The sequence below is a fragment of the Dermochelys coriacea genome, chromosome 1, assembly GCF_009764565.3.
Source record: "Dermochelys coriacea isolate rDerCor1 chromosome 1, rDerCor1.pri.v4, whole genome shotgun sequence".
Taxonomy (NCBI): domain Eukaryota; kingdom Metazoa; phylum Chordata; order Testudines; family Dermochelyidae; genus Dermochelys; species Dermochelys coriacea.
In genome coordinates, this window is record NC_050068.2 from 161,127,462 (window position 1) to 161,153,677 (window position 26,216).

Sequence of the window (26,216 nt, forward strand, 5' to 3'; positions counted from 1 at the left end):
AAATTCATCTGCTAAGGCAATTGGCATCTGACGTGACCGTTTCCACAGTAATGCATGTGTGTGAGATTTAGACACATAACTGGCCATGTAGTTTACATAACTGTTGCAATGAAAAATATTGATTAAAAATGTCATGAAAAATTTTGGGAAAAGCGTCAAAAAAACAACACTGGTAGGGAAAAATTGTTTTGTAAAAAGGCCATTTTTCAAAGAAAATGCTTTTGTCTGAAAAAATGTTGAGCACCTCTATGCAGTAGAATTTACGTTTGTGCAGAGAGAGGGGAATAAACTGAGTATAGCTTGCAACAAACTAAATATAGTTTGATCTTCAAATGGTGTAATTTTGGTCAAATATAATTGACTTTTATTGGCCCTGCCTTCTGTGGGAAAGGAGGCCTGTGGAAGGCTCTCTGAGGTGTTGGGACAGCATAAAGAGGGAGTGTGGACTATGTGAGCCTGCAGCAGGAATTAGGTGGGCATGGTTTTGGAGGGGGAAGGATGAGCTGGGGGTAGAGCGAGTAATGAAGCCTGGGGATCTGTAAACATTGGGATGGAACCATGGTTCATGCCATAGAACGTAGGGGAGAGAAACCCTCTGCTTCCCAGCACCTGCTTCCCAGCACATGGGATGTTCTGACAGGAAGCTCTGCAAGGAGATTCTCAGAATTCTACTCTTGTAAGACCCCCTCCCATGCAAATAGCCATGGGAGGGAATAATCCAGGCTGTTGTTAAATTAATCAAACCAAGCACTATACAGATATTTCCATAATACAGTTGGTTTTATTTTTTCCCTCTGGTAAATGAAAGATAGGTTGTTGTTTTTTTTTCAAATCATCAGAATGCTACAAGGAGATGGGTTTATAATCAAAATTACATACATTATATTTCATTTGTCATCTCTTGCATTTACACACAATATAGGTATTTTATGTCATAAATAAATATTTCCTTGAATAATGAAGAATAAAAATTGTATTTCATATATTTATTTATGGACTCAATCCTCCTTCCATCAGAATCTATGAATGGCAAAACTCCCACTGGCTTTAATGAGAGCGGGAATGGGCTCTAAATCTCCCCTATAAAATCATTTTGATTTTAAATGTCCCTAAATAAAGGGAATAGTCCCAGTTCCAAAAGGCTATGGAGAAATATTTTGCTCAACAAATATTTAGCAGAACTAAGAATTGAATTAGCTCAGTACCTGACAAAACACTAAGAGCTCTGCTAACTGTTCTTGGTTAGTATTGTTACGATGGTAGCCTTTTTGGGGCTTTTGTAAATTCCAGGTGTAACAAAGTATATTTACAAAGAGTAAAAATAACATGCAGCTGTGAAGAAAAACATCTCAGGTTTCAGTTCAAGCCTGCAGTTCAGAATGAATCACTGCAAAGCTGCACCATTTGTACTTGGGCACACTTTCTGAAGGCAACTTTTTCACTGCCCTCAGTCCCCTGATGATTCAGAAATAAAGCAGACTTACAAAATGTCCTAAAAAAAAACTTTTAAAGACAATCCCTCTCTTGTTGTTCTGTGTAGTAAAAATATTTTTTTTTGGTGGCTGCCCTGCTTATGTTTTCAGGTCTACTCTTCATATTATGAAAGTCAGTTTCATTTGCTGAATTAGGTCCGGTTCAGTAAAGCAGTAAAGAATGTGCTTAACTTTAAGGACTTGGGTAGTCCCTTTAGCTTTGTTGGTACTTGCTGGAAGTTAAGCCTGGGTTTAAATGCTTTTCTGAATGGGGACTTCGGTCATTTATCCAATAGAGTAAGGACTAAACTCTTGACCATCTGCTTCTGGATTTTAATGAAATATGCTAACTTAAATTGTGATATTTTTTCCCCTTCTGCTCTGTTTATAGTCAGATCACAGAACCACCCGAGCAGTCTTGTCAGTCTGCCAAAGCCTTTTGCTACTACTTGATCTTTCACATCATTTATTGTTTAGTGTTTACAATAGTTTTTTAAGGCATGATTGCCTTTGGAAATGGTGCAGCTAAAACTGATGTATTTTATAGATACAACAATCTGCTTAAATCCCTTGCATTCCAAGTTCTTTTTATAGAAAAAGAAAATTAAGTAACTTTGCAAATTAGACCAGAGGATGTGGCTTATAGTCTGTTTCACAAAACCATTGAAAATAATCTCATCATACAAAAAAAATCAATGAACAGGCCAAACTGCCCTCACTGACATCCATGTAATGCCATTGACTTCAATAGGGTCATACTGATGACTAAGGGCAGAATTTGGCCTGTGTTTCTGACTATAAATGTAGTTAAGAGTGCAATCTCATTTATACACAGGTGCCATTTCTGTTTCTTATCTGTAAACAGAAAAAGCCAATATTTCAGCCACAAAAAGATTTTCTAAGAAACTTCCTCACAACATGTAACTATGTCTGGAATTTTTTTTTTTTTGGTCTGTTTGCCTCTGTGTAGTAGAAATAAGGTTTAACAGGCTGCAGTAGTTAATTCAAGTTATATTTTGAGGTGTGCATGGGGGAGAAATTTACTCTCTTAAAAAATGCCCAAGTATTCTGACTGTGTGTGGGCTGTGGTAAAATCCACCATCACCCAACCTGAGGCCTGGGTGAGGGGCTGCTGTGAAACTCCAACAGCCACACACATGGCTGTTATTCAGGCCCGTGGCCTGGCATAGTGGTTGCGGGAACCTAGCACTCTACTGCATGGCATGTGCATCTATCAAAAAATAGGAAGTTCGGCTAAAGCAATGTCCTCTCTCTAAGGCTCAGATTATTGCGCTGTTACTGAAAGGTTATCTATTAAATAAGAAACAGCTACAGAATTCACCCAAGATCTACTGAAATCACATTCTGGGATCTGGAAGACAATATGTTCCAATGGATACAAAATGAGACTGGAAGTCAGGAGGACTGGAGGGGTTTTCCTGTCAGTATGTAACCTTGGGCAAGTCACTTTAGTCAAAATTTTCAGAAGTGTATCTCATTATGGGAAACCGCAATCTGAGACATGTATGGAAGGGCCTGATTTTCAGAGACGCAAGAACCCACGATAGCAGTTGACCTCAACTGGATATGTGGGTACTCAGCATCTTGGAAAATCAAATGCCATATTCAAGAACTGCACAAATGCAATTTAATCTAAAATAAAAATGGAGACACCAATAACTTGTGGACACTTTGAAAATTGAGGCTATAACTTCTTTCCATCTCCTCTCCTCTTGTATAAATCATTCTTGGTTAAATTCTGTCAAATTTATGGTGGAAAATGCTATATAATTGCTAGGTATTATTGAAATGCACACATGAGATTATTATAAAGTACATATAGATAACCTATATTAATAGTTTGGTTGTGAAATATAGACATAGAGTAAAATATCTGCCACAAAAGTTGCTTTAAGAAGTGTGTTGAATGCCTAATCTGTGCTTTTTATGGCCTAATTTCCTGTCCAGGACCTGCCTAAAAGAGCTCCAAACTGAATGGAACAAAAGTAGCAAAATTCTTATCTCAAGAAGTTTCTCTCTTGCTGAATTGTATGCTGTAGACTGTATATTTTAATGACATAGCCACAGCACAGTACTGGCAAAACAATAGGTTCACCAAGCATTAAATTAGTTCAGCACAAAACTTTTTTTCATACCCACTGAAACAATTTGGTGATATTGCCCCCAGTTCAGCAAGGAACTTAAGCACATACCTAACATTGCCTTCAGTGGGACTATTTATGAGCCCGGTGGTTTTCAAAATTTTTGTATTGGTGACCATTTCACATAGCACACCTCTGAGTATGACCCCCCCATCCTTCTGCATTAAAAATGAGGAGGGGTAATTTAATGGGGGCTGTAGACCATCAACCGCACAGAACTGACCGCTTGCAATCCCCATGTAACCATCTTGTGACCCCCTGAGAGGTCATGACCCTCAGTTTGAGAACCCCTGAGTGAAAAGTGAGGCATGTGCTTAAGCAACTTGCTGAATTAGGACCTCATAGATGGACTTTTATTTAGATATTAATTGATATTTGAACATTAAAAATATCAGCATTTTTTAAATGAATCCTTAATAGAAAATTATACTTTCATATCACGGTACACATTAAGTTAATCTTTAGGAACTATCCCATTTAACTCATTCTCCTACATATGGTGTATATGCGGGTCATCTTCCACCTTTTGTCCCCATATAAATGCAAAGTAGAAGTGTGAAAGCATACATAATCTGGTCATGTGTGATCTTCTGCATTGACACCCACGCAAATTGCTTGTACCAGGAGCATAAATAATCCGAATTGGGGAGGGCACACAGTGTCCATGGCTAAAACACATGGACCATATCACAGGACCACTTTGCTCTATCCTGAAATGGACCCCCATGATTTAATACACGGAGGACACTGCAGGTTCTGTGGAATGTAAACTGACCAGGTTTGGGAGGAGCCAGGATTGAGGTGCAACTATATTTATGGGGTTAAAATGTCCAGGAAAAGAAAATCTTTTAAGAGTGTAATTTTCATGTAAACAAAATGTCTCTCTAATCAACATGACCTGCTGCCTATTACTTGCGTCCACAGTACAGATGCATTATTGCAATAGCAGAATTAAATGAATGCTTAAGATATTAGTACTGTATAACTTTAAAAAACCCACCCTCTTTACATTTAAAGATATTCCCCTGTGGTTATGCTCTTTCTTTTGATTTTTTGAAGCAATATTTGTCTATATGATGAAACACATTGAAGACATTAAATTAAGGGTCAAATATGCCTGTGTCTGGCAGGAAGAAAATTGTGATGCCATTAAAATGCCATTAAGGAACCCCCTATGGAACGTTAAACTCTAAAGGCTCTATTCAGAAAGCAAAGCCAAAAGTAAAAAGGTGTCTGGTTGCAGATCCTCTGCAGACATCCACTGCTTGACTACAGTACCATGGAGACTGTGTTAGGCAGGAGCTGAAAGTGTTTCCCAGTCATGCATGTGGTATTTTGAATCATGGCTTTGGCAAAAGCCCCTTTTATATGGGCATTCATAGAAGTGTCTACAGTGCACTACATGATATACATCTAATGGAACTGAGCACATACCTAGTGAAACAATGGCAACCATGGAGGTAGAAAGTTCTCCAAAGCTGAGTAATAACTCTGGCTTTAAGTATATCTGTGTATTTTGCCATGTTCTCTATATCTCATATTTAGAGAGAGAAGCAGGGTCACTGCCTGTGACAGTCAAGTCTAAATCCTCAGGCCCCACCTCTTAAAATAAATTAATTACTGGCCATAGTATGTTTGCAAATATAGGGCCAGATCCTCAGCTGGTGTAAACTGGTGTAGTTCCATTTAAGTCAATCATATTTGCAGAGCAAAATTAATTAATGGACCAGAAGCGGGGTCTTCCCAGATGACTGCTCAGATCAGACAATAAAGTCTCTCTCTCTCGTATGCAATTTGAATACTAATAAAAATATTAGTGACGGTGTTATAATAATGTAGGCAAATTCTGATTGTTTTTCTAGGAATTCCCCTGATGACTGCAGTGTGGCAAAAGGAGGGAAGATGGTCAGTAGCTCAGACAATGTCGGCATGAACTATGGAAGCTATATGGAAGAGAAACATGTTCCACCACCAAACATGACAACTAATGAACGAAGAGTGATTGTTCCAGCAGGTTAGAAGCTTTAAAAGACCCTCCCACATACACTTTTAAATAGCAAAATCTGTTACTGATATTACTAGGAAATCTGTTAACCTGATAAGATTGAAAGATTACCCATTTTTTTTATTAAACTAGATATGCTACATGAAAAAGACAAAGACAGTCTGATAAGAGAGATTAGGAAGAAAGACTAATAAACTCCCAGAATTGTTATGAAGAATGAGTTGAGAAATATAAAAATAAAGCCACCTCATCAGCCAATGCTGCCTGCATTTTGGAGGTTTCAGATGCCTCCTGCCTGGGGTGCTTTCCCTAGCAGCCCCTTGCTCTCCCCCAACCATAGAGGCTACAACTGTCACTGATTCTTGTGCAGAGTACACAAGAGGAGGAAATGTTCCTTGCACAGTTCCACCCCCTTGCAAGTGACAGATGCAGTCTGGTCCTAAGCATAATAAAAAGAGGCCCAATTTGTGAAATTAAACAATGTATAATAATCCATTTGTCTAGATTATTCTCTGTGTTTGAGCAGTGTAATTAATTTTAATAAGCAAACTGACAACTCCCTGCAAGACAATGGCATGGCTTTTACATTCAGTAGCTGGTAGCAACCTTTATTATGGAATTCAGAAGGTAATTGGACAAGGAGGCATTCACTACTTTGTGCCCTGTCTTCTTTGGGTACCTCAAGTGCTGGGAATATGCTTCATACTACAGAATGATCAGCATGCACACGCCCAAACTCAAAACAACAAACAATTATGTTACAATGTAAATATATACACAGGACATTTGCATCACGTAGACAGAAGAGTATAATTTGCTATTAGTTATTGATCTGCAGAAATGACTTCGTATGAAACATTCCTGCTGCTACCACATTACGTAATGTTTTTACAGTTATTCAGTTGCTAAGGTCTGCAAGAGTACTAGCTGTGGCTAATTTTGCAAGCTGTAATTACATCAGTTATTTGTCAAGCAACATACACACACACACACACACACACACACACATTGCACAATCCTCCACATGTATTTAGACCGGGCTTTTTCTGAACTGTAGCAAAGAGATTCTTTCGGTGATAAAGTCTTCTGCAAAATTGGAAGCACTGAACATGATAGCATTCATATGTAACTTTGCAAAATGAACACTTCTCTCAATGGTAGCTCTTGACTTTTCTGATCTTTTCATAGGCTTGTAAGGTGATAAAGATGTCTTTCCTTTTAGCATCTCCCTTGAGATGAATCTAAATGTGAGCTAGGGAGCAAGATGATCATAGTTACAACCAGTTATTTTGTAAACTGTGCAAAAAATACTTGGGTGAAGCTCATCTGTCAGACAGCTAGAGGTGTTTTCATTTCTCTTCCACAAGTGCAGTGTACACGATGATGTGGCAAAGCTTAGGAAAATCAGAACACAGGATTCACAGTTAAGCTAATGACAGAGTTCAGAACTCCTATTCAAATTCATCACCAAAAATAAGAAGCATTTCAAAAATTTGTACATATAATAAAATGGTTGGCGAACCTCTGAAAGTTTGGATGTTCACTTCAATTTAAACTGAATTTAACTGATGGACTTCGTTTGTCATCCCAGTCAGGACTGGGCAACAACTGATCCTCTTATCATGAACACTAGTTCTAGCTCCCCACACCACCCACACATCCTTTCCTCCCTCAGTAACCAGACCCACTATCCATGAAGATCATCAAGGTCCCTCAGACTAGCATCCATGCCCACTAGGCTGTGGGCTGCCTCACACTTCCCAGTAATTTGATCATTCTGTCTCGGGCTGCTTCAAAATATAGGAAGAGTCTCTAAAGTTCCCGAGAGCTAAGGGCTCAGACCTTCAAAGGCTTAAAATGGATGTAGCATAACTAAACGGGAAGCCCAGGGTGCATGGAAGTTGAAGTGAGCAGGTGCATATAGTCTGAAAGACTTTGATGAGCACCCTAGACCTTTGAGAATGTCTTTGGGGAGCAGAATGGGTTAAGACTGATTAGGAGAGGAAGGGAGGGTTTGAGGTTAAAACACTCACTGCACAGGCATACAGAAGATCAAAGTTCAATTCCCAGCTCTACCATGGGATTAATGTGTGACCTTGGGCAAGTCACATAATCTTTCTTCTCAGTTCCCAATCTTTGGGAATAATGTATTTTATATGATCTTTTGACTGTTTAAATATAAGATCTTCAAGGCAAGAGCTGTCTCTTACTATCTGTACGTAGAGTGCATGGCTTGATGGGACCTAATATTGATAGAGGCCTCTAAACACTATTATTATATAAATAAATAATGAAGAGAGAGGTCAAGGGCTACGTGCATAGGATTTTGTGGGATGGTAATGGAAGGATGGAATTCAGAGGGAAAAGTGATGGTAGAGTTGGAGTTAGGGGGTTAGAACGGGGTAAGTAACTGATTTTTTGTTCAATGGATGAAATGAAAAATTGGAGGAAAAAATCATTTCATGTCAACTCAAACCAAAAGTTTTTGAAAATTTTGGGGAATCAAAAAAGTTGAAAGAATTTAATTCTATTTCATACTAAATATTTTGTTCACCCCAAAGCAACATGTGTTTTCTTTATCTTGATTTTTTAAAATGTTTAAAATTACATAGATCTAATTAAAGTAATAGTCAAAATGAGAAGTTTCTCAAATCACAAAGTCAAAGTGTTTCAATATTTTGATTTTTTGGGGGAATTTTATTTTTTGAGGGTTTTTTTCAACTGAAACAATTTGGTGAATTCAACACAAATTTGCAAAATGTCTAAGTCAACATGCATTTGCAGTTTTTGGTGAAACAACTTTTGTCCACAAATTTTGCTCTGTTCTTAAAAAAAGAAAAAGAAAAGGAGGGGGCGGGTCTGGAGAGGAATGGGCAAAGATTTGGAGGAATGGGCAAAGATTTGGACCAGTTCATTTTTTCTCCACAGCCAGATTTGTCAGTATCTGATATAATTAACAAAACCTAGCGCAAGACAGGTTTCAGAGTAGCAGCCGTGTTAGTCTGTATCTGCAAAAAGAAAAGGAATACTTTTGGCACTTTAGAGACTAACAAATTTATTTGAGCATAAGCTTTCATGAGCTACAGCTCACTAAAGTGCAAGACAGGATCTGGTTAGCAGCATACAGCAGTACATCACAACATTCTAGGACAGGACCAGATTAATGAGATTGCAGGCCCAGGTCTAATGTTTTTCGGAAGCCCCGTTTTCGTGAACCCTGTATTAATGAAAACAAAAGCGTACCCAGCTTATGGCAATCAACAAGTCATGTATATTACTGAATAAACATGAAAAGAAAATTGAAGACAATGAACAGGTTACATACTGCCTGGATAAACATAAAAATATATAACTTTAAGCATCAAATGAATTGCTGTAGGTTTAAACTGGCATCTTGTGAGCTTTACGTGATTCAGATTCAGTTTTGAATCCTCAAATGACAGTAAATGAAGTAAATCTCATTCAGCTGACATGATTTCAAAAGCATTAAATTTTGTTTCTACCATAGCTCACCAAAGACAACTTTTTATTCAGCTTAGAGAACAATTATTCTGCTTCTCAGCTGGCAATGGTACATTCAAATACAATCTCAATGCAATGAAAATATTCGGGAAGACATTACTCAGATCTTTGTCATGAAAAAAATTGCTGATTTCAAGAGCACTCTTATCCTGCATGTCACAATATCTTATAAATGCTGAAAATTGATACATTTTGGAAAAAGCTCAGGCTCTAGATCATTCGAGTAAAGGTTGAGCAACCAGTGAGTGCATGTTTTCTTCTCCTCTTCACTTTGTATTTTTAAGGTTAGGAAAAGAATTCTCTATCTAACTGAATCTATGCTAACTTATTAAATAATAGGCCAAATTCTGAAGTCCTTACTCAGTCTTTCCTTAGAAAAAACTGTTCTTGACTTCACTGAGCATTTTGCTTGAGTAAACAGTATGAACTTTACCAGAAACATTTGAAAATGATAGTTACTGGCTTCTGTTCTGCAACAGGTGCTGTGAATGCAAACACCTGTACCCAGTGGTTCTCTGTATATGGACAGGGGTTCACATTAGTATGTGAACGGTAGTGTAAGATAATGATGAGACATAACAGGTGAAGATCAGAGATGTGGGAGGACAAGTTAACAGTAAAATTAATATGTAATAAATAATAAACAGCAGTCCCAGCTCACCACCATACTTTGGATAGCCATTTTTTCTCAGGTCTTCTTTCCCCCAATAGGCCAAATTCATTTTTTGTATAACTACACTGAAGTTAGTGCATCATGGATTATTATCGTCCAGTTTGATTAACTTTGTTATTAACAAAGTTAATTAACTTTGTTAATTTAGTATTGGTCCCAATGGTGGCGTGCCCCAGGGGTTGGTCTTGGGGACAGTTTTGTTTAACATCTTCATTAATGATCTGGATGATGAGATGGATTGCACCCTCAGCAAGTTCGTGGATGACACTAAACTGTGGAGAGAGGTAGATATGCTGGAGGGTAGGGATAGGGTCCAGAGTGACCTAGACAAATTGGAGGATTGGGCCAAAAGAAATCTGATGAGGTTCAACAAGGACAAGTGCAGAGTCATGCACGGAAGAATCCCATGCACTGCTACAGGCTGTGGACCAACTGGCTAAGCGGCAGTTCTGCAGAAAAGGACGTGGGTATTACAGTGGATGAGAAGCTGGATATCAGTCAACAGTGTGCCCTTGTTGCCAAGAAGGCTAGCGGTATATTGGGCTCCATTAGTAGGAGCATTGCCAGCAGATTGAGGGAAGTAATTATTTTCCTCTATTTGGCACTGGTGAGGCGATATCTGGAGTATTGCATCCAGTTTTGGGCCCCCCACTACATAAAGAATGTGGAAAAATGGGAGATAGTCCAGTGGAGGGGAACGGAATGATTAGGGGGCTAGGGCACATGACTTACGAGGAGAGGCTGAGGGAACTGGGTTTATTTATTCTGCAGAAGAGAAAAGTGAGGGGGGATTTGATAGCAGCTTTCAACTACCTGAATGGGAATTCCAAAGAGGATGGAGCTAGGCTGAACTCAATGGTGGCAGATGACATAACAAGGAGCAATGGTCTCAAGTTGCAGTGGGGGAGTTCTAGACTGGATATTAGGAAACACTATTTCACTAGGAGGGTGGTAAAGCACTGGAATGGGTTACCTAGGGAGGTGGTGAAATCTCCATCCTTAGAGGTTTTTAAGGCCCAGCTTGACAAAACCCTGGCTGGGATGATTTAGTTGGAGTTGGTCCTGCTTTGAGTAGGGGATTGGACTAGATGACCTCCTGAGGTCTCTTCCAACCCTAATCTTCTATGATTCTAATTTTATGCTTTGTGAAACTATTCAGATCCTATGTTATGGAGTACAGACCATGTACGTCAGTGGTTGGAATGGGCCGTGAAGGAATATGGTCTTCCAGATGTTGACATCTTGTTGTTCCAGAACATTGATGGGAAGGAATTGTGTAAAATGACCAAAGATGACTTCCAGAGACTCACCCCAAGCTATAATGCAGATATCCTCCTATCACACCTACACTACCTCAGAGAGAGTAAGACAATTTCCATTCTTTATGATGGTTAGAACAAATCTATCAACAGCATTTCCAATTGTAGTGCCTTTTCAATTTGGGATTTCAAATCTCCCTATCTCGAATGTTACTGCTTCCGAGAATATTATGTAGGGTCTGATCCAAAGCTTATTTAAGTTGATGGAAAAACATCCATTGACTGGAGTGGGCCTTAGATCAGGCTCATTGTGACTACTTTCAGAAATTATCTTAAGAATATCTCCCAATGTCCATATTAGGCAAAAATTAATTTGAAACCCAGCCTGTTCATCCACAATACTGTAGGAAGAAAATCAAAGGGACTTTTGGTGATGATGTTTTTTCTGGTCACGTACTCTTCTTTCCATTTTAGGTTTGAGAACCCTAAATGAGAGTAAAAACATTGATTTATAAAGAAAATTCCAGGCATGATTCTATGAACATATATCATCTGTTCTACTCTGCATAGGTGCATGTAGCTCTCATTGAAATTAATAGGAGTTATGTACATTCATGGAGAAGAGAACAGAATCTCCTAAATCTGAAACCAAAGGATTTGTAGCTGATGACTAACATTCTAAGGGGGAAGAAGGGAACAGTGAATTACTGATTTGAAGGCTGTAGTTTTGGCATAATTTGCATAATTTAAAACATTAAAATTAGTGAATATAGTTTTAAAAACAAACAAACATTGCAACACCAGTGTGGTGCAGTCTTTTACATACACACACACACATGCGCACACACACGCACACACAATCAGACTGAAATATTATGTATTAATAATATTATTTAAATGAATACCCTAGTTTAAGCTTTAACACACACACCTCCCCCACAAACAGCAGAACTAAACTGATTGTTACTAGACTTGCTTTAAAACAATCCTATCGGGGGAAAAATGTCTTTAGAAGATAATTCTCAATTTTTTTTCATTTTGGTGTTGCTTTTTGTTTTGTTTTGTAGCTCCTCTTCCACATTTGACTTCAGATGATGTTGATAAGGCCTTACAAAACTCTCCACGGTTAATGCATGCTAGAAACACAGGTAATGCTGGCATCGCTCCCATTCCTATAGGTCATCTTCTAAAAACACAGGATTCCTGTTTGAATTGCATGCTAAAAAATGGAAATGGTAAATCACCAGGGAGATTGTGTATTCTCCCCTGTTACTTGTGTAAGACTCAAATTAGCAGTTATGGGAGTTTACTACACACACACTGAACAGAGGCGAGATCATTTAGGACCAGATTCTACAATTGGATCCCTGTGTGCAATTTAACTCTTGTACCCATAGAGGTGCAAGGGTCCACCCACATGCAACAAACTGCACTTAGTCTCTAAAGCTCTGATCCTATCCTATCAGATCCACACAGGTGGATCCTTTTGCCTGCATGGAGCCCCACTAAAGTCAATGGAGCACTGTACTGGCTCAGGAGTCCACCTGCACAGATCAGCTTGCAGTGTTGGTGCCTAAGTATGGTTTATTTCTCCCATGCAGTATATTGTATCACATTTAAATTAGGGTTACCATACGTCTGTATTTTCCCAGACATGTCCTGCTTTTTGGTTCTTAAATCGCCATCCAGGAGGAATTTTTAAATATCTAAAAATGTCCGGGATTTTGCCATTATTATTTTTCCCCAAAGAAGAGTTGATCATTCAAGAAAGAGAGTGAATGTTGATCAATTGAGGAAGAAAGTGAATGTTGATCACTCGAGAGAGTGCCCACTTTTTCCCCCTAGCTCCCAGTGCTTTCGCCGCAAAACAGCTGTTTCGCGTGGCTGAGAGGGAGAGGGGTGGAGGGGGAACGTGGTGCACTCAGGGCTGGGACGGGGATTTGGGGAAGGGGTCCAATGGGACAGGGAGGAGGCGGAGTTGGAGCGGGGACTTTGGGGCAGGGGGCGGGAAGGGGTGGAGTTGGGACAGGGCCGGGTGGGCGCAAGCAAACACCCCCCCACACACACCCCGTTGAGTGTCCTCTTTTTTGAATGTTCAAATATGGTAACCCTATTTAAATACTATTTTATCACAAAAAGAACTGGATAAGCAGGGATTTTACTTTTCCCCATTTTAGAAGACAATACTGACTATTTTGCAGATGGAGTATTTCCAGCTTTAATTTTTTAATTTAGACTGTACCAACAATAAAATGAAACATGCTAAATTAAAAAGGATATTATAACCTCACAAAATGTAAAATATATGTGGGATTTTTTTAAAGCAAAAATCCCTTTTTTATCATGCTAGGCCATTATCCTCTACTACTACTATGCTTGGGCCTTTTTAAAGTCAGGGGGTAGGGAGAAAATGTATTTTATGGACTGCTTTCTGTCCCCAGGTTTTCATGCTGCTTCCCTGAGTCTTGTTCTGTGCTGAAGTCCTACTAAGTGCTGATTCTTCTCTCTGTACAATGTTTTATAGATACGCACATAACCCTCCATCACATACATTGTCTATAATATGGGGCTTCTCACCAAGTCTCAGCAAAGTTTGATCTTATTTAAAAATTTTTTTAAAAAGTTACTACTTACCCTCCTGTGAGCCACCCTGGACAAGTAGGAGATGAATATGAAACACTCCTTAAAAGTATATTTCTTCTGCAAAATTCTATGATGTTACAAGATTTCATTCAAAATATTATGAAAAAAATCAGTGGAAGTTTTGTTTTGTTCTAGCAGTTGCATAACAGAGGGTGACATGGAATGCTATATATTATAATTTGATTAAATACAAGTTTTGAATATCACGTTATCATGCCTGAGGGTATTAGTTACCTACAGTGACCAGAAATAACAACTATTTAAGAAATGGAAAAGCTAATATCAAAAAAAAATGTGAAATATTCTGCAAATTTTCTCTTTCACTGAAATAATTAGCACTGTTTCCCTGCAAACTTACAGCATAGTTACTCAAACATTAAATGCTCTTTGCTAAGATCAAATGTTTCATATCCAATATATCCTCTATCGAGGGCCGCTAAGTTTCATCCAAAGTCCATTCAAGTCAGTGGGAGCCTCTCCATTCACTTCAATGGACTTTGGAACAGCCCTTAAATTTCATTTTAAAAGTAGATGGATTTGAGGGTCTTTTCCATCTCTGTAAATCACAATCCTAATTGAGCAGTGAACTTCCCCACACAGTTACCCAGTAGTTTCTCAATGAATCTTAGTTTCTCTGCCCAAAACAAAATAATCTGCATTTACTTCACTGGGATTATTGATACACTGCAGCTACATAGACGGCATTTATGTCCGCAATATCATACAGTATGAAAGAAAAAGAAATAATAATATTTGTTTGGTTTGGTTCTGTTTGTATAAAAATCTAGGATGGGAACTTCAAAGGAGCCTGAGGGGATTAGCGTCCAACTTCTTTTAAAAATCACATAATCCCCTTAGATTTCTTTCAGATTTCCAACCATGATAACTATAAATCTGTTAGCATGGTTAGAGCTATTTAAATTCCTGAAATAGTCAGACATCGTTTTCTGCATCAAACTGGTTATTTTTACAATGTTTCACTATACACCAAGAATTAATTCTCTGGGAGACTGATCCAAAGCCTATGGAAGTAAATGAAAAGACTCCTATTGACTTCCATGGGCTTTGGATCAGGCCCTAGGTTATCTGCTGAAAATATGCACGGGTTAGGGAGATGTACACACTAAATAAAGATAAGGCAAAATAAATTGCACTTCACAACAGCTATGAAACCTGCTGAAATCTGGGGCCAGTTTTTCTAAATTTAAAAAAATATGGACTTAATTCTCTTCTTACTTACCTTGGTTTACACTGGGGTATCTCCACTAATTTGAATGGATTTACATTGATGTAAAGGAGGCCAGAATCAGGCCCTATAAACCTCACTCCTGGGTGACAAAACATTTATTCATATGCCTCATTCAAATACATTGACTGGGTGAAATAGAGTTACCGGTGACAGCACTGACTGTGGAAAAAACAGTCCTTATGCGTTTTGTCTCCACTTTTTCCTGTAGGAGGTGCAGCTTTTATTTTCCCAAATACTTCAGTTTATCCAGAAGCGACACAAAGAATTACAACCAGGCCAGGTATGAATGATGATCTTACTATGTGATGCAATCTTACTCACTCTCACTACCCCTCTCTCTTTCTCTGTCAGAGTCTCCTATAAAATAGCACAGTACATAAAAGTTGAATAATATATATCTATAGGTATATATGGACCCCTGTGTGGGATGAAGTGGGATGGAAGAGCAGCTTAATGAGTCTGTTTTTCCATAGTCATCTGTTTTTGAGGCAGTGTGGCCTAGTGGATAGAGCAGTGGGCTGGGACTCAGGAGACCTAGGTTCTATTCCCAGCACTTTCCATTGGCCTGCTGAGTGATCTTGGGCAAGTCACTTCACCTGTCTGTGCCTCACTTTTCCCATCTGTAAAATGAGGATAATGATATTGAGCTCCTTTGTAAAGTGCTTTGAGATCTACTGAAGTAAGTGCTATGTAAGAGTGTGGTATTAGTATTATTATTTGTTTCTTCTCTCTCTGTTTACTGTTTATTTTTGAGACAAAATAATTAGATACAAGGATATAAAAGCATAAAAACAAACAATAAGAGATTCTTTAAGTATATCAGAAGTGGGAAGCCAATGACAGAATATGTGGGTTCACTAGATCACCAGGGATAAAGGGAACAATGAAGGAAGAAAAGAACAATGCTGAGAAGCTTCAGGATTTCTTCACCGCTGAGGATGTTGGGAAGATACCTAGCCTGGACCTTTGCTTTTCCAATAATAAAGAGGAAGTACTAGCAGGGATCGAGGCAACAAAAGAAAGTGATTTAAAAGCAATACATTACCAGGTTCAGGTGGTATATATCCAGGAGTACTGAAGAGACTTAAAATTGAAGTGACTGAGCTGCTAGTAAAGATATGCAATCTCTCACGAAAACAGCTAGTACACCAGAGGATTGCAGGATAGCAAATGGTGTATGTATATTTTTAAAATGCTCTAGATAGTAATGCAGGAAATTAGTCACCACTACGTCTTGCACTGGTTGAAATGATAGTTTAAAATTTGAACAACTGGTTCTTCTATATCTAATACTTTATTGATATGTTCAAATAAGTCTAATAAAACAGTGAGGCATGATTTTCCTTGCAGAAATTGTGCTGGTTAGACCCTATTATATTGTGAACTTCTAGGAAAAACCTTCTAGAAAAACCTAGAAGTTCATAATATAATAGGGTCTAACCAGCACAATTTCTGCAAGGAAAATCATGCCTCGCTGTTCTATTAGACTTCTTTGAACATATCAATAAAGTATTAGATATTGAAGAACCAGTTGACATAATTTATTTAGACTTTCAAAAGGACTTTGACAAAGCCCCTCACAAGAGGTTACTAAAGAAATTGAGTAGTAATGGGATGAGTGGCAAAATATTGTCCTGGATCAAAAACTTGCTAAGACATAATATTAAAAATAGGTACAAATAATCAACTCTTATCGTGACAAGAGGTTAATAGTAGGTGCCTCACAGTACAGTTAGGATGACTGATGTTTAATGATCCGGAAAAGGATGGTGACAAAATCTGTGACAAAAGTGAAGAAGCAAAATTTGCAAGTGGCACAAAATTATTTAGATTAGTTAAATCCAGAGAGAACTGTGAGGAACTTCAGTGGGAATTAGCCAAGATAAATGAATGAGCAATACAATGGCTGATGAAAGTGAATGTTGATAAATGCAATATAATGCAAATTGGAGGGGAAAATTTGAACTATTCCTATACCTTACTGAGTTCAAAATTAACCTTATTAATTCAGGAAAAGGGAACTGGGCATCACTATGGACTGCTCAATGGAGACCTCTGCTCAGTGTACAACTGCTGTCAAAGAAACTAACAAAATGTTAAGCTGCATAAGGAACAGGATGGAGAATGATATGGAAAAGATTATTGTGGCACTATATAAATCAACAGTGCAGCCTCATTTGGAATGTTGTGTTCAGTACTCGTCACCCCATCTCCAGAATTATATTTGCAGAATTAGAGGGCATTCAGAGAGAAGTGATGAGAATGGTTAAAACCCTGGAAAAGCTCTCCTCTAGTGAGCAATTGATAAATCAGGGATTTTTTACCTTAGATAAGAGATGACCAATGAGAGGTACAGAATAAAATTATTACAAAATAATGAAAGGCTTAGAAAAGGTGGATTGGGAACTTCTATTTTCCGTGTGTCTCAATACAAGAATGAGAGGACATTCAATGAAATCAAGAGGAAGCAAATTCAAAACTGATAAAAGGAAATACTTTTTCACACAACACATAAGTAGACTTTGGACCTCATTGTCATAGGATGTTGTTGAAGTGCAGAGCTTAGCAAGATCCAAAGAGAGATTGGACATTTATATGGATAACAAGAATATTCAGTTGGAGTAGTAATTACCAACATAAATTTTATCAGATATGAAACCTGATCCTTCAGAGCTCTCAATAATCTCTAACTAATAGGGGTAGGAGAAGACTACATTGGGAGGAAGATTAGCCCAAATCTGCCTTCTGTGTGGAGTCTTCAATCTTCCTCTGAATAGTTGGAAACAGGATAGCAGACTAGATGGAACACTGGACTTTTCCAGTATGGCAATTCCTATGTACCTATCCTTAGTGCATACTCTTCTGGATGGTTCATTCATCTTTTTTTTTTAATACAGAAGAATCAAATATAATTTCCTTACATAAAATTAAAGTAATTTCTTATATATGTATTTCCTTTCTATCTCTATTTTTATTAGTTATTTGTTGTTCATTCTGTGAATCAAGAATTTTGATAAAGGTATGTTTAAAATGTGATCAAATACATTAATATGATCCCTGAATCAATACGTACAAGAGTTATACAACAAAATTTTATTATGCTCACTGTCATGTGACCCCCTCCCCCCATGATACACCACAGGGCTTGGTCAGAAGGAGACCACATTGCTTCTAGCCAGGGTGTCCAGCCCAGAGGAGAGAACTAAAACTCCCATGAGGCTATGCAACACCAAAGGGAGATGCAGTATAATGTTGAACTGATTCAAAGTGAATTGTTTTGGGTCAGTTCAACCAACCAAAATATTTCAGTCTGGGTCCAGCTGACCTAAAATGTAAGATTTAATTTTGATTTTCCCAACAGAAAATCGAAACAATTAAGTAAAATCTGGGTACAAGAGTTCCTGGGTACAGGTGTTTTCTTAGTTTCTTAGTTTTCTTTCAGCAGAAAATTCCTGATAACTCTAGTTTTCAGACAAGGTCCAACTCTCAACTAGAATTGACAGCCTAACTTTTACAGGAAAACTATTCCATAACTAAATGCTCTTTTGCTAATAACGGGAGTAGCTATGATTGTCCTCAAGGCAGTCATTGATTACAAGTAAAAGGAAAAAGAGGCATAGAGCATGCTAAAGTAAAAATGCATTAGCCCAAACATTGGGAAGCAATTCCAGAGAGTGAATCAAAATTAAACAATTACCATTGTTAAATGAATATAATGGAGAATAGGAAGTGAGTGAGGTTCCTGAAGAATTAGAAAGGCAAAGTCATATTTCTTCAGCTGTCCTGATAATAGAATACCAGGAATTTTTTGCAAGTTAAAAGTGATACACTGTAGTAGCTCAGGAAGGACTAATATGGGATTACCTAAATGTCTCATCAAATGAGAGTGAATTACAAGATCTGTTCTAGATAAGGACATATTGTACCAATTTCTCATGAGTAAAAACAGACCTGCTTATCTATGATAGCAATATGTTTAACAAAATACAAATCATTGTCCAAATAAACTCCCAGATCCTGAACTAAGAATGAAGTCTTAATTTTGATGCTGTTTCAAGTAGGGTTGAGAGCTGGATCTTTCCTTTAAAAGAGGGCGTAGTCACACAACTGTATGATGATGTGTTTTGCCTCTTGACTCAAGAGTTTTCTCACAGTACTAAATTTATACTTCTCAATGAATTTCAGGTATGTGATATTTTAAAAATAAAATCCTAACAACTAGCACTAGTATGCAAATGCACAAGTGCCATGCAACTGCCCTTAATATACAGTTACACAAGAGTTTACAATCTGAGCCCTCCCTCTCATCACCCTCAAAAAAACAAATGAAGAATGGGAAGGAGTGCAGACTGACTGGTGACAGGCACATATCTCATCAGTATCATGTTGTTCTTTTCTACCTTTGTGGGAGAGTGAAGGGTTAGGAAAAATTGGAATTACCAACATGTGTACCTGACATCACCCTTTCCCCCCTCTTGTATATTGTGTCCTAGTCCCCCTCCCTTTGGGCTAGATTCTTGGCCCAGCTCAAGATATTGAACATACTGGTCACAACCCCCTAGCTGGGAATACCACCAGCATGGAAGGGTTTTCATCAGGTGCAGCATAGCCAGCTTGTGCACCTCTCACCATGCACTCTGACAGTCCTCAGCTGGCTTATGATCCATTGTGGACCATACCCACCTAGTACTTGTTTAGAGTAGCCCCCAGGCTGTTCTAATTTTCATCCAGAGCTGGGCAGAGGATTGGGATCAGCTCCTTGACAGCACCACCTCTGTTTCTGCTGTGTGCAGTAGAAGCAGCACACAATTTGACCCTTTGTCTGTCTTCATTTTCCTTTTAGATGGTAAGTTCTCCAGGGAGAAGACTATCTCTAACTATATGCTTTAATGGTACTGAGCACAATTGGATCCCAATTTGATTGGGGCTTCTGGGTGCGACTATACTATAATAAATAATTATAATAGTACTGTATAAAGTTACTCAGATCAGGGATAAATACCTATACAGTTAGCACTATTTTGTCCAATTCTCCGTGTTTCCACAAGAGAAGAATGTGGTATAACGGTAGAAAAATCAAGGATAAAAAGACACAGTTACTGAAAATATAATACAGAAAAAAAAGTGTATTCCAGCAAAACCGAAATTTTGAGAGTGTAAGATTCCATCAGACCACAGCGATGGCAATGCCAGTTATACACGCAAGCCAAACAGACTAAATAAATTAAAGGCAATTTGGTTGTGAATTACACATTACACTTTGTTTCCATTCCATTCTCTCTCTAGTAGTGTCTGAAAATGGGCAGATATACAAAAGCCACACTCAGAGTCAAACTGTCTTCTCAACTGGTTCACGACTTCCTACCTGATTTCATTTTTAAAGACTGTCAAACAACCTTTCTAAAAGAAAGCTAAGACACTATTAAGAATCTACCATCCATTCAAAGGAGTCTATGCTTCTACCTTAATACCGCACTGATTTGGCAACAGGTGTATTTTATTCCCTTTCATGAGATCTCAAAGGAGGCCCAAAATTAGTATATTGTATATATTATAGCTACTGGAGCAGTGCAAAAAGAGGCTCCACATGGCCCAGACTAAGGTTGAAATTAATGAAAGGGGAGGACGAGGGACCACTCCCTTCTTCCCCAAGCTAGCCAATGGGTGGCTGGGCATTTCTGAGTCCCCTAATTGTGTGTTCTCCACCCCGTTCAACTGGGGCTGTCCCAATCACTGCCGGCTCATTGTTTCCTACCCACTGAAGCGGTTGGATGGCATTGCACCCTGAGGGTTACAGACACATGAGCTGTCATTGTCATGTTAACTTGTAGGGTGTTTCAGTTTCTTTTAGCAACTATTTGAAATTGTTTTTATGGGAATGGCAATGAGGAATGCTCAAGTGTAAGCCATCAGCTAACTGTCAGCCAAAAAGAGGTGGGTTTTGTGATTGGTTCTGAAAAAGGAGAGTGAGAGAGGCTGTATCAAGCATAAGAATAAAAGAAGGAGCCATAGGAGGTAGAACAAAAGGCAAATGAAAGCAGCGGAGTTAACAGAGTAAAGGGCCCATGCAAAGGGAAAAGTAGCAGACGATGGCAGAGATGTAGGGTATAGCAGAGGTACAGGATATTTAGCACAGCCTCACTGGGTTCAAAGGATATCAGGACTAGCCATTGCCTCAGCTACAGAGCAAATCCTTCCAAATGTTCTGTGATTAATAAGAATAAATAATTTGTTTATTAAAAAGTTACATAACATTAAATAAAAGAAAATGAAGTTTATCAAAAGTCTTAGTAGTAACTTAGTGGAACATCATAATAACAAAACCAGTGCTATACTGTCCCCAGTAATATCCCCACTGGATGGGTCCATATGTAGCTCTCAAGCCTTCCACATCTCGAGGAGTGACAGCAGCAGACTAACAAGGCAATAAAAAGACCAAAGTCCATTTTCTTAAAACAATGAATGGTAGAAGAGACTTTCATCTGATGCACTGCGATGGGAGATCTTACCCAAGTAACTAACACTTACTCCTGCCTCCAACCTCCATGGATCCTTGAACCAACTCCAGTCAGCCAGGCTCTAGTATGAGCTGTCAAAGTGCCTGCTCAGTCCCTCCCCCTACATCCCAGTGGAAGTGTGTTGGTGGGCGGGATGGGCGGGAGATACAGGGAGATTAAAGGCAAGAGCAGAGTTGTGGAGACCCTTGAAGGTGAGGACAATACATTTGAATGTGAGGTGGAAGGAGACAAGAAGCCGGAGAAGAGACATGGCCACAGCAGTGGCGGAGGGTGAAGGTTTTTTTTGCAGTGGTGTGTTGAGTAGACTGCAGGGGAGAAAGGAAAGAGGCAGGTAATTAGGGAGGCCAGGTGCACCTGTCAGGGTGAGAGATGACTAAAAGGACCAGGGGCTTGGCAATGGGGATCCTTCTCATTTCAGTAACCTTCCCATGTCCAGTGATTTAGCCACTAAGAATTTGTCACACTTTATGCCGTATATACTTGAGACAATTTATTTTTCTCTACAGATTTATCATATGAACAAGCCAGAAGGTCAGCATGGACAAGTCATAGTCACCCTGCTCCTCAATCAAAAGGTAAGCACCTGCTTACTTTCTAGCATAGGGGCCCAATTCATGTCAGGTGTATCTCCTCTGGAAATGGAATTCAAACTTGAGCACCTATGTTATGCCACAGAATTCTGCATTTGGGTATTCAAACTATTATTTGGTGTCTGAAACTGGTACTTGGGTATCAAAGGACTGGTCTGAGAATTTAAATAAGGATTTGGGTGCTTTAAACTTAGGCACCCAAATTTGAAAATCTGCCTACAATAGGCCTATTTTTGATATTGGTCACTCAAGAAAGAAAAGTAACAAGAGTTTGGATCAATGTAAAATCCCTAGCTCTACCAATAAATCAAACAGAGATATAGAGCAGAAGCACAGTAGACTCTGAAGAAAAAATAGGTTAATACTTACTGAGTGGTTGAAATGTTTCAAAAGTGATTTGAGTATTCCTTCTAAAGTTTGTTCTTTAAGGTTTTGGGTCCCATGTTCTCTTCTATGACTGCATGCAGAGAGGAGTCATGGGTGGGGGAGCTTTGCCTCTGTGGTATGGTCCCCTTCCCTTTCTACTCCAAGAAAGCTCCTTCATGGGGACTATCTGGGATTCTAGCTCCACAAAGTTGGAGGAAGCAGGCCACAGTTGGACTTCTCTGGATTTCTCCCCATCCCAACTTGCAGGATAACATAGCGCAAGCTCCTTATCACCAGTGGATGCCATGAGATCCACAAAGAAAAAGGGGTTAAAACACTAGCTTCTTCTACTGGGGGAGAGGGAAACCACACTCACACCCCTCCTCTACCACAATGGAAGAATTCAAAAGAGACACTATCTGTAAATCATTAGAACTCATAGATTTTCCTCTCCCCTGCATGGGTTAGTCACATATAAGGAAGAACAGAGCCCCTTCTTTGTAAGTTGTACAGTATATGCTCCTTCCAAAAAGTAACTACATGTATGTTATTTAGGAGAAATTCATTGTTTCTTTTCCATTCTACATCAGTATCTCTGACAGAAACCAACAGATATATGTAGTGTTGGAAAAGGTCAAACAGTGACAGAACTTGCCTTAAGCTGAAGACTTTCTGCTTTAGAATTTCTCATATTTGATACTGCCTTAGCAGACAAGTGCAATAAATATGTGAATATTATGCAAGATGTAATTATCAGTAACAACTATGTACTGATTGTAGGGCCCAAACCTGCTCTTATTGAAGTCGCAGGCATGTTGGCATTTATTTAAATAGGAGCATGATCAGGTCAGATCAGTTTAACATATCAGGAAAAATCTCATAGTTGACATCACCAAGTGCTGAGCTGTTGAAGTCCAGTGAGTTGTCTCTACTTATGCCAGTGATGACTTTGGCCCATTCAATGTAAGACAGTTTTGGTGACTGATTTTCAGATTAGAAAAAATAGATAAATGTATAAATTTTTTCTATTTTCAGTTACCCAACCATCATCATCAACAGTGCCCAAAACAGAAGACCAGCGACCTCAGTTAGGTGTGTGTAACTTTATTTAAGTTGGATCTGGGTTAAATGGAATATATTAAAAGTGATCTGAAGTGCACTGTAGTCTGCCAACAAATAGCCAACTGCGAGAGCAGACGCAAGCAATTAGCAGAGAACCCCTGATAGTGGCTGAGCTCATTGTAGCATCCTGCATGGTGGCTGAATTGTGTATTCGTGTCTTGTGTATACAGTTAACTCAAACTGAGACCCCCATGATCTACAAATCAAAGATTCAAGAATACAAATTAACAATTTGCTGGAAAGTTGGATGTGGTAGACCTCCAAGTTGCCAACATGCTGTCACAGCTCATTGTGATTTCCTTTTAGTAATTCTTACAAGGGTCTTGTTGCCTTTAAGGGGATCAATGAACTATTAAGCAAAGCACGCATATTCAATTCAAGTACAAAAATGTGGAATCTAAGGATTTCAAAGAATTCTGTTCATAATGGCTGATTGGAGTATTAGCATCAGAAAAATGTACAGAAGTGAAGATTTCAGTATCTAGGAGAAATATAGATAGAACTGGAATTCCTCACATAATCCTACTAGAGTTTGAAATCCTGGACTACTGAAATACAGGGCTGAAAGCTGGAAGGATTTCCATTCTGTTGGGTAACCATCAGGAGAAAGTATCAGTTTTATCAGATTATGTTCAAGTAATCTTGAAAGGCAGAAGAGTTTTGTGACTGGCAAGCAATTAGTTCGTTATATGGGACAGAAACCCATACTATTAAGTTAGATTGTCCCTTGAATGAGAAAGTACCTTACAAAAGCAGTAATGGCTTTTACTAATGGCAAAATGATAGAAATGGGAGATGAAGTACACCTGCAGAATAATCTGGATTCGGATGGACACGGATTCTGTGTTTTTAAAATGGAGTTTTCATTATTCTGGATTTTATTATAGCTAAATAAGAATATGTGCATGACTGCATTCCATTAGCTTGAATTGTTTATATGTATGTGGTTTGAGAAGTATTATTATTGCTGTTTGTCAAAATAGCATTTTTAGTTTAATATAATTGTGCCTCCAAAGGCTTTCAAGAAATATATTGATAATTTATGTAAACTTTTTGAGAACATTTAACTGCTGTGTGTGCGCTATGATTAGTATTTTACATTTATAAAGAACACAATCTGAGTATCCTCTTGGCTGTAAAACTGACAGCCAACTGAGAGCAGCTGTCAAGTGGTCAGAGAACTCAGGGCCTTGAGAAGGACTTGAAGCTCTTCTACTGCCCTCTAGTTTTGGCTTTGATATTTGTGGAACAGAATCCCTTTTCTGTTTGTTTCTTGATTTGAGCTGGGATTTTCAAAGGAGCCTAAAGGAATTTCATGCAAGAGCCATTGAAATGCTATGGGAGCTGGGTGCCCAACTCCCTTTGGCTTCTTTGAAAATCGCACCCATGGGTCTTGTATAGCATATTCCTTGATGGATCAAATTTTCATAGGTGATTCAACCCAACCTCCATTGCATGTATTCAGCTATGTACTTGAAAAGCACTTAGTGGGTGCTATTTTTGTACATTAAAGATTTTGCTTTGCATTCGTAAATTCTGCTATTTGTTTATTCAAAAATAGTGCACAAAAATGAGTGATGTGAAACAAACTAGGTCACTCAGAAATAGAGGCCACAGCCCATTAGAGCAGAATCTGTCACTTTGTTATATGTAGTGTGAGACATGGATCACTTGCAGGTTTAAACTAGTGTAAATATTGTTACACTATCTGAAATGGCTCAGAACTGAGAATGCCAATCGCAAGTCAGACTGTCAAAAAACAGGGCAGACACCTCAAACTGGTGGTATATTCTATAATAGATTTCACCATGACAGTAACAAATGTGCATTCCTGTATTACTATATTAGTCTTACCATAGAGTCACAAACAGTTCTCTGAGGCTCTCCAGTGCATCTTGCCACCCAGACAAACTAGACTTTGTGATACTGGTCAGTATGCCAAATACCACATCACATTAGGTTACTCCCAACCCCAAAGGGCCAGTCATTTAGCCCAGGTCAAATTGGCAGTCTGGGTCTCACCAAAGACAATGCTGAAGCCAATTTCTCTCGTAAACCAACTAGAGGTTTATTAGCTAAGAAAAGAAATGAGAGTAAGTGAGAGGTTAAAGCAGATAAAATTCATTAACCGGTGAGTCAAAGCTTGTAAATCCAAAATGTTAAGAGAGTTGTAGTAATTTGCTAGATTTCCAAAAGTTCCTCGGAGTTGCCCAGTGTAATTCTGGGCATCTCTGTCCACTTGTTAAGTATTCCATCCTGTTAGAATCCAAAACAGTTCAGAGATGCAGGATCATTCCCTTAAACCAGTATTTATAGATCTTTCACCCAGAAGACAGGTTTCAGAGTAGCAGCCGTGTTAGTCTGTATTCGCAAAAAGAAAAGGAGTACTTGTGGCACCTTAGAGACTAACAAATTTATTTGAGCATAAGCTTTCGTGAGCTACAGCTCACTTCATCGGATGCAATGCTTAATGGCCCTGGCTTTGAAGTGAACAAGCTTCTTCATTTACATCCATTAAGTCCTTCGTTAACACATGCAATGTTTCTTTGAGGAGCAACAGCAAATAACATTCTTTCATTAGTTTTCATGAGGTTCACATCAAACATTTTAACATTGACACACACTTACATCTAAG

General features: G+C 38.6%; 1 protein-coding gene across 6 annotated transcripts in view; it reads left to right on the top strand.

The window, feature by feature from the left end:
* The window catches only part of ERG (ETS transcription factor ERG), a 209,330-nt gene that overhangs the window by 175,029 nt on the left and 8,085 nt on the right, over positions 1–26,216 (top strand). For 3 of the 6 annotated variants that reach the window (XM_038387581.2, XM_038387583.2, XM_043507349.1), the window contains 6 exons: positions 5,497–5,648; positions 10,994–11,197; positions 12,161–12,241; positions 15,194–15,265; positions 22,010–22,078; positions 23,495–23,551. In XM_038387581.2, the coding sequence (XP_038243509.1) occupies positions 5,497–5,648; positions 10,994–11,197; positions 12,161–12,241; positions 15,194–15,265; positions 22,010–22,078; positions 23,495–23,551 (635 nt within the window). The remainder of the gene's footprint in view (positions 1–5,496; positions 5,649–10,993; positions 11,198–12,160; positions 12,242–15,193; positions 15,266–22,009; positions 22,079–23,494; positions 23,552–26,216) is intronic. The other 3 variants (XM_043507356.1, XM_043507366.1, XM_043507362.1) reach the window with 1 other exon arrangement.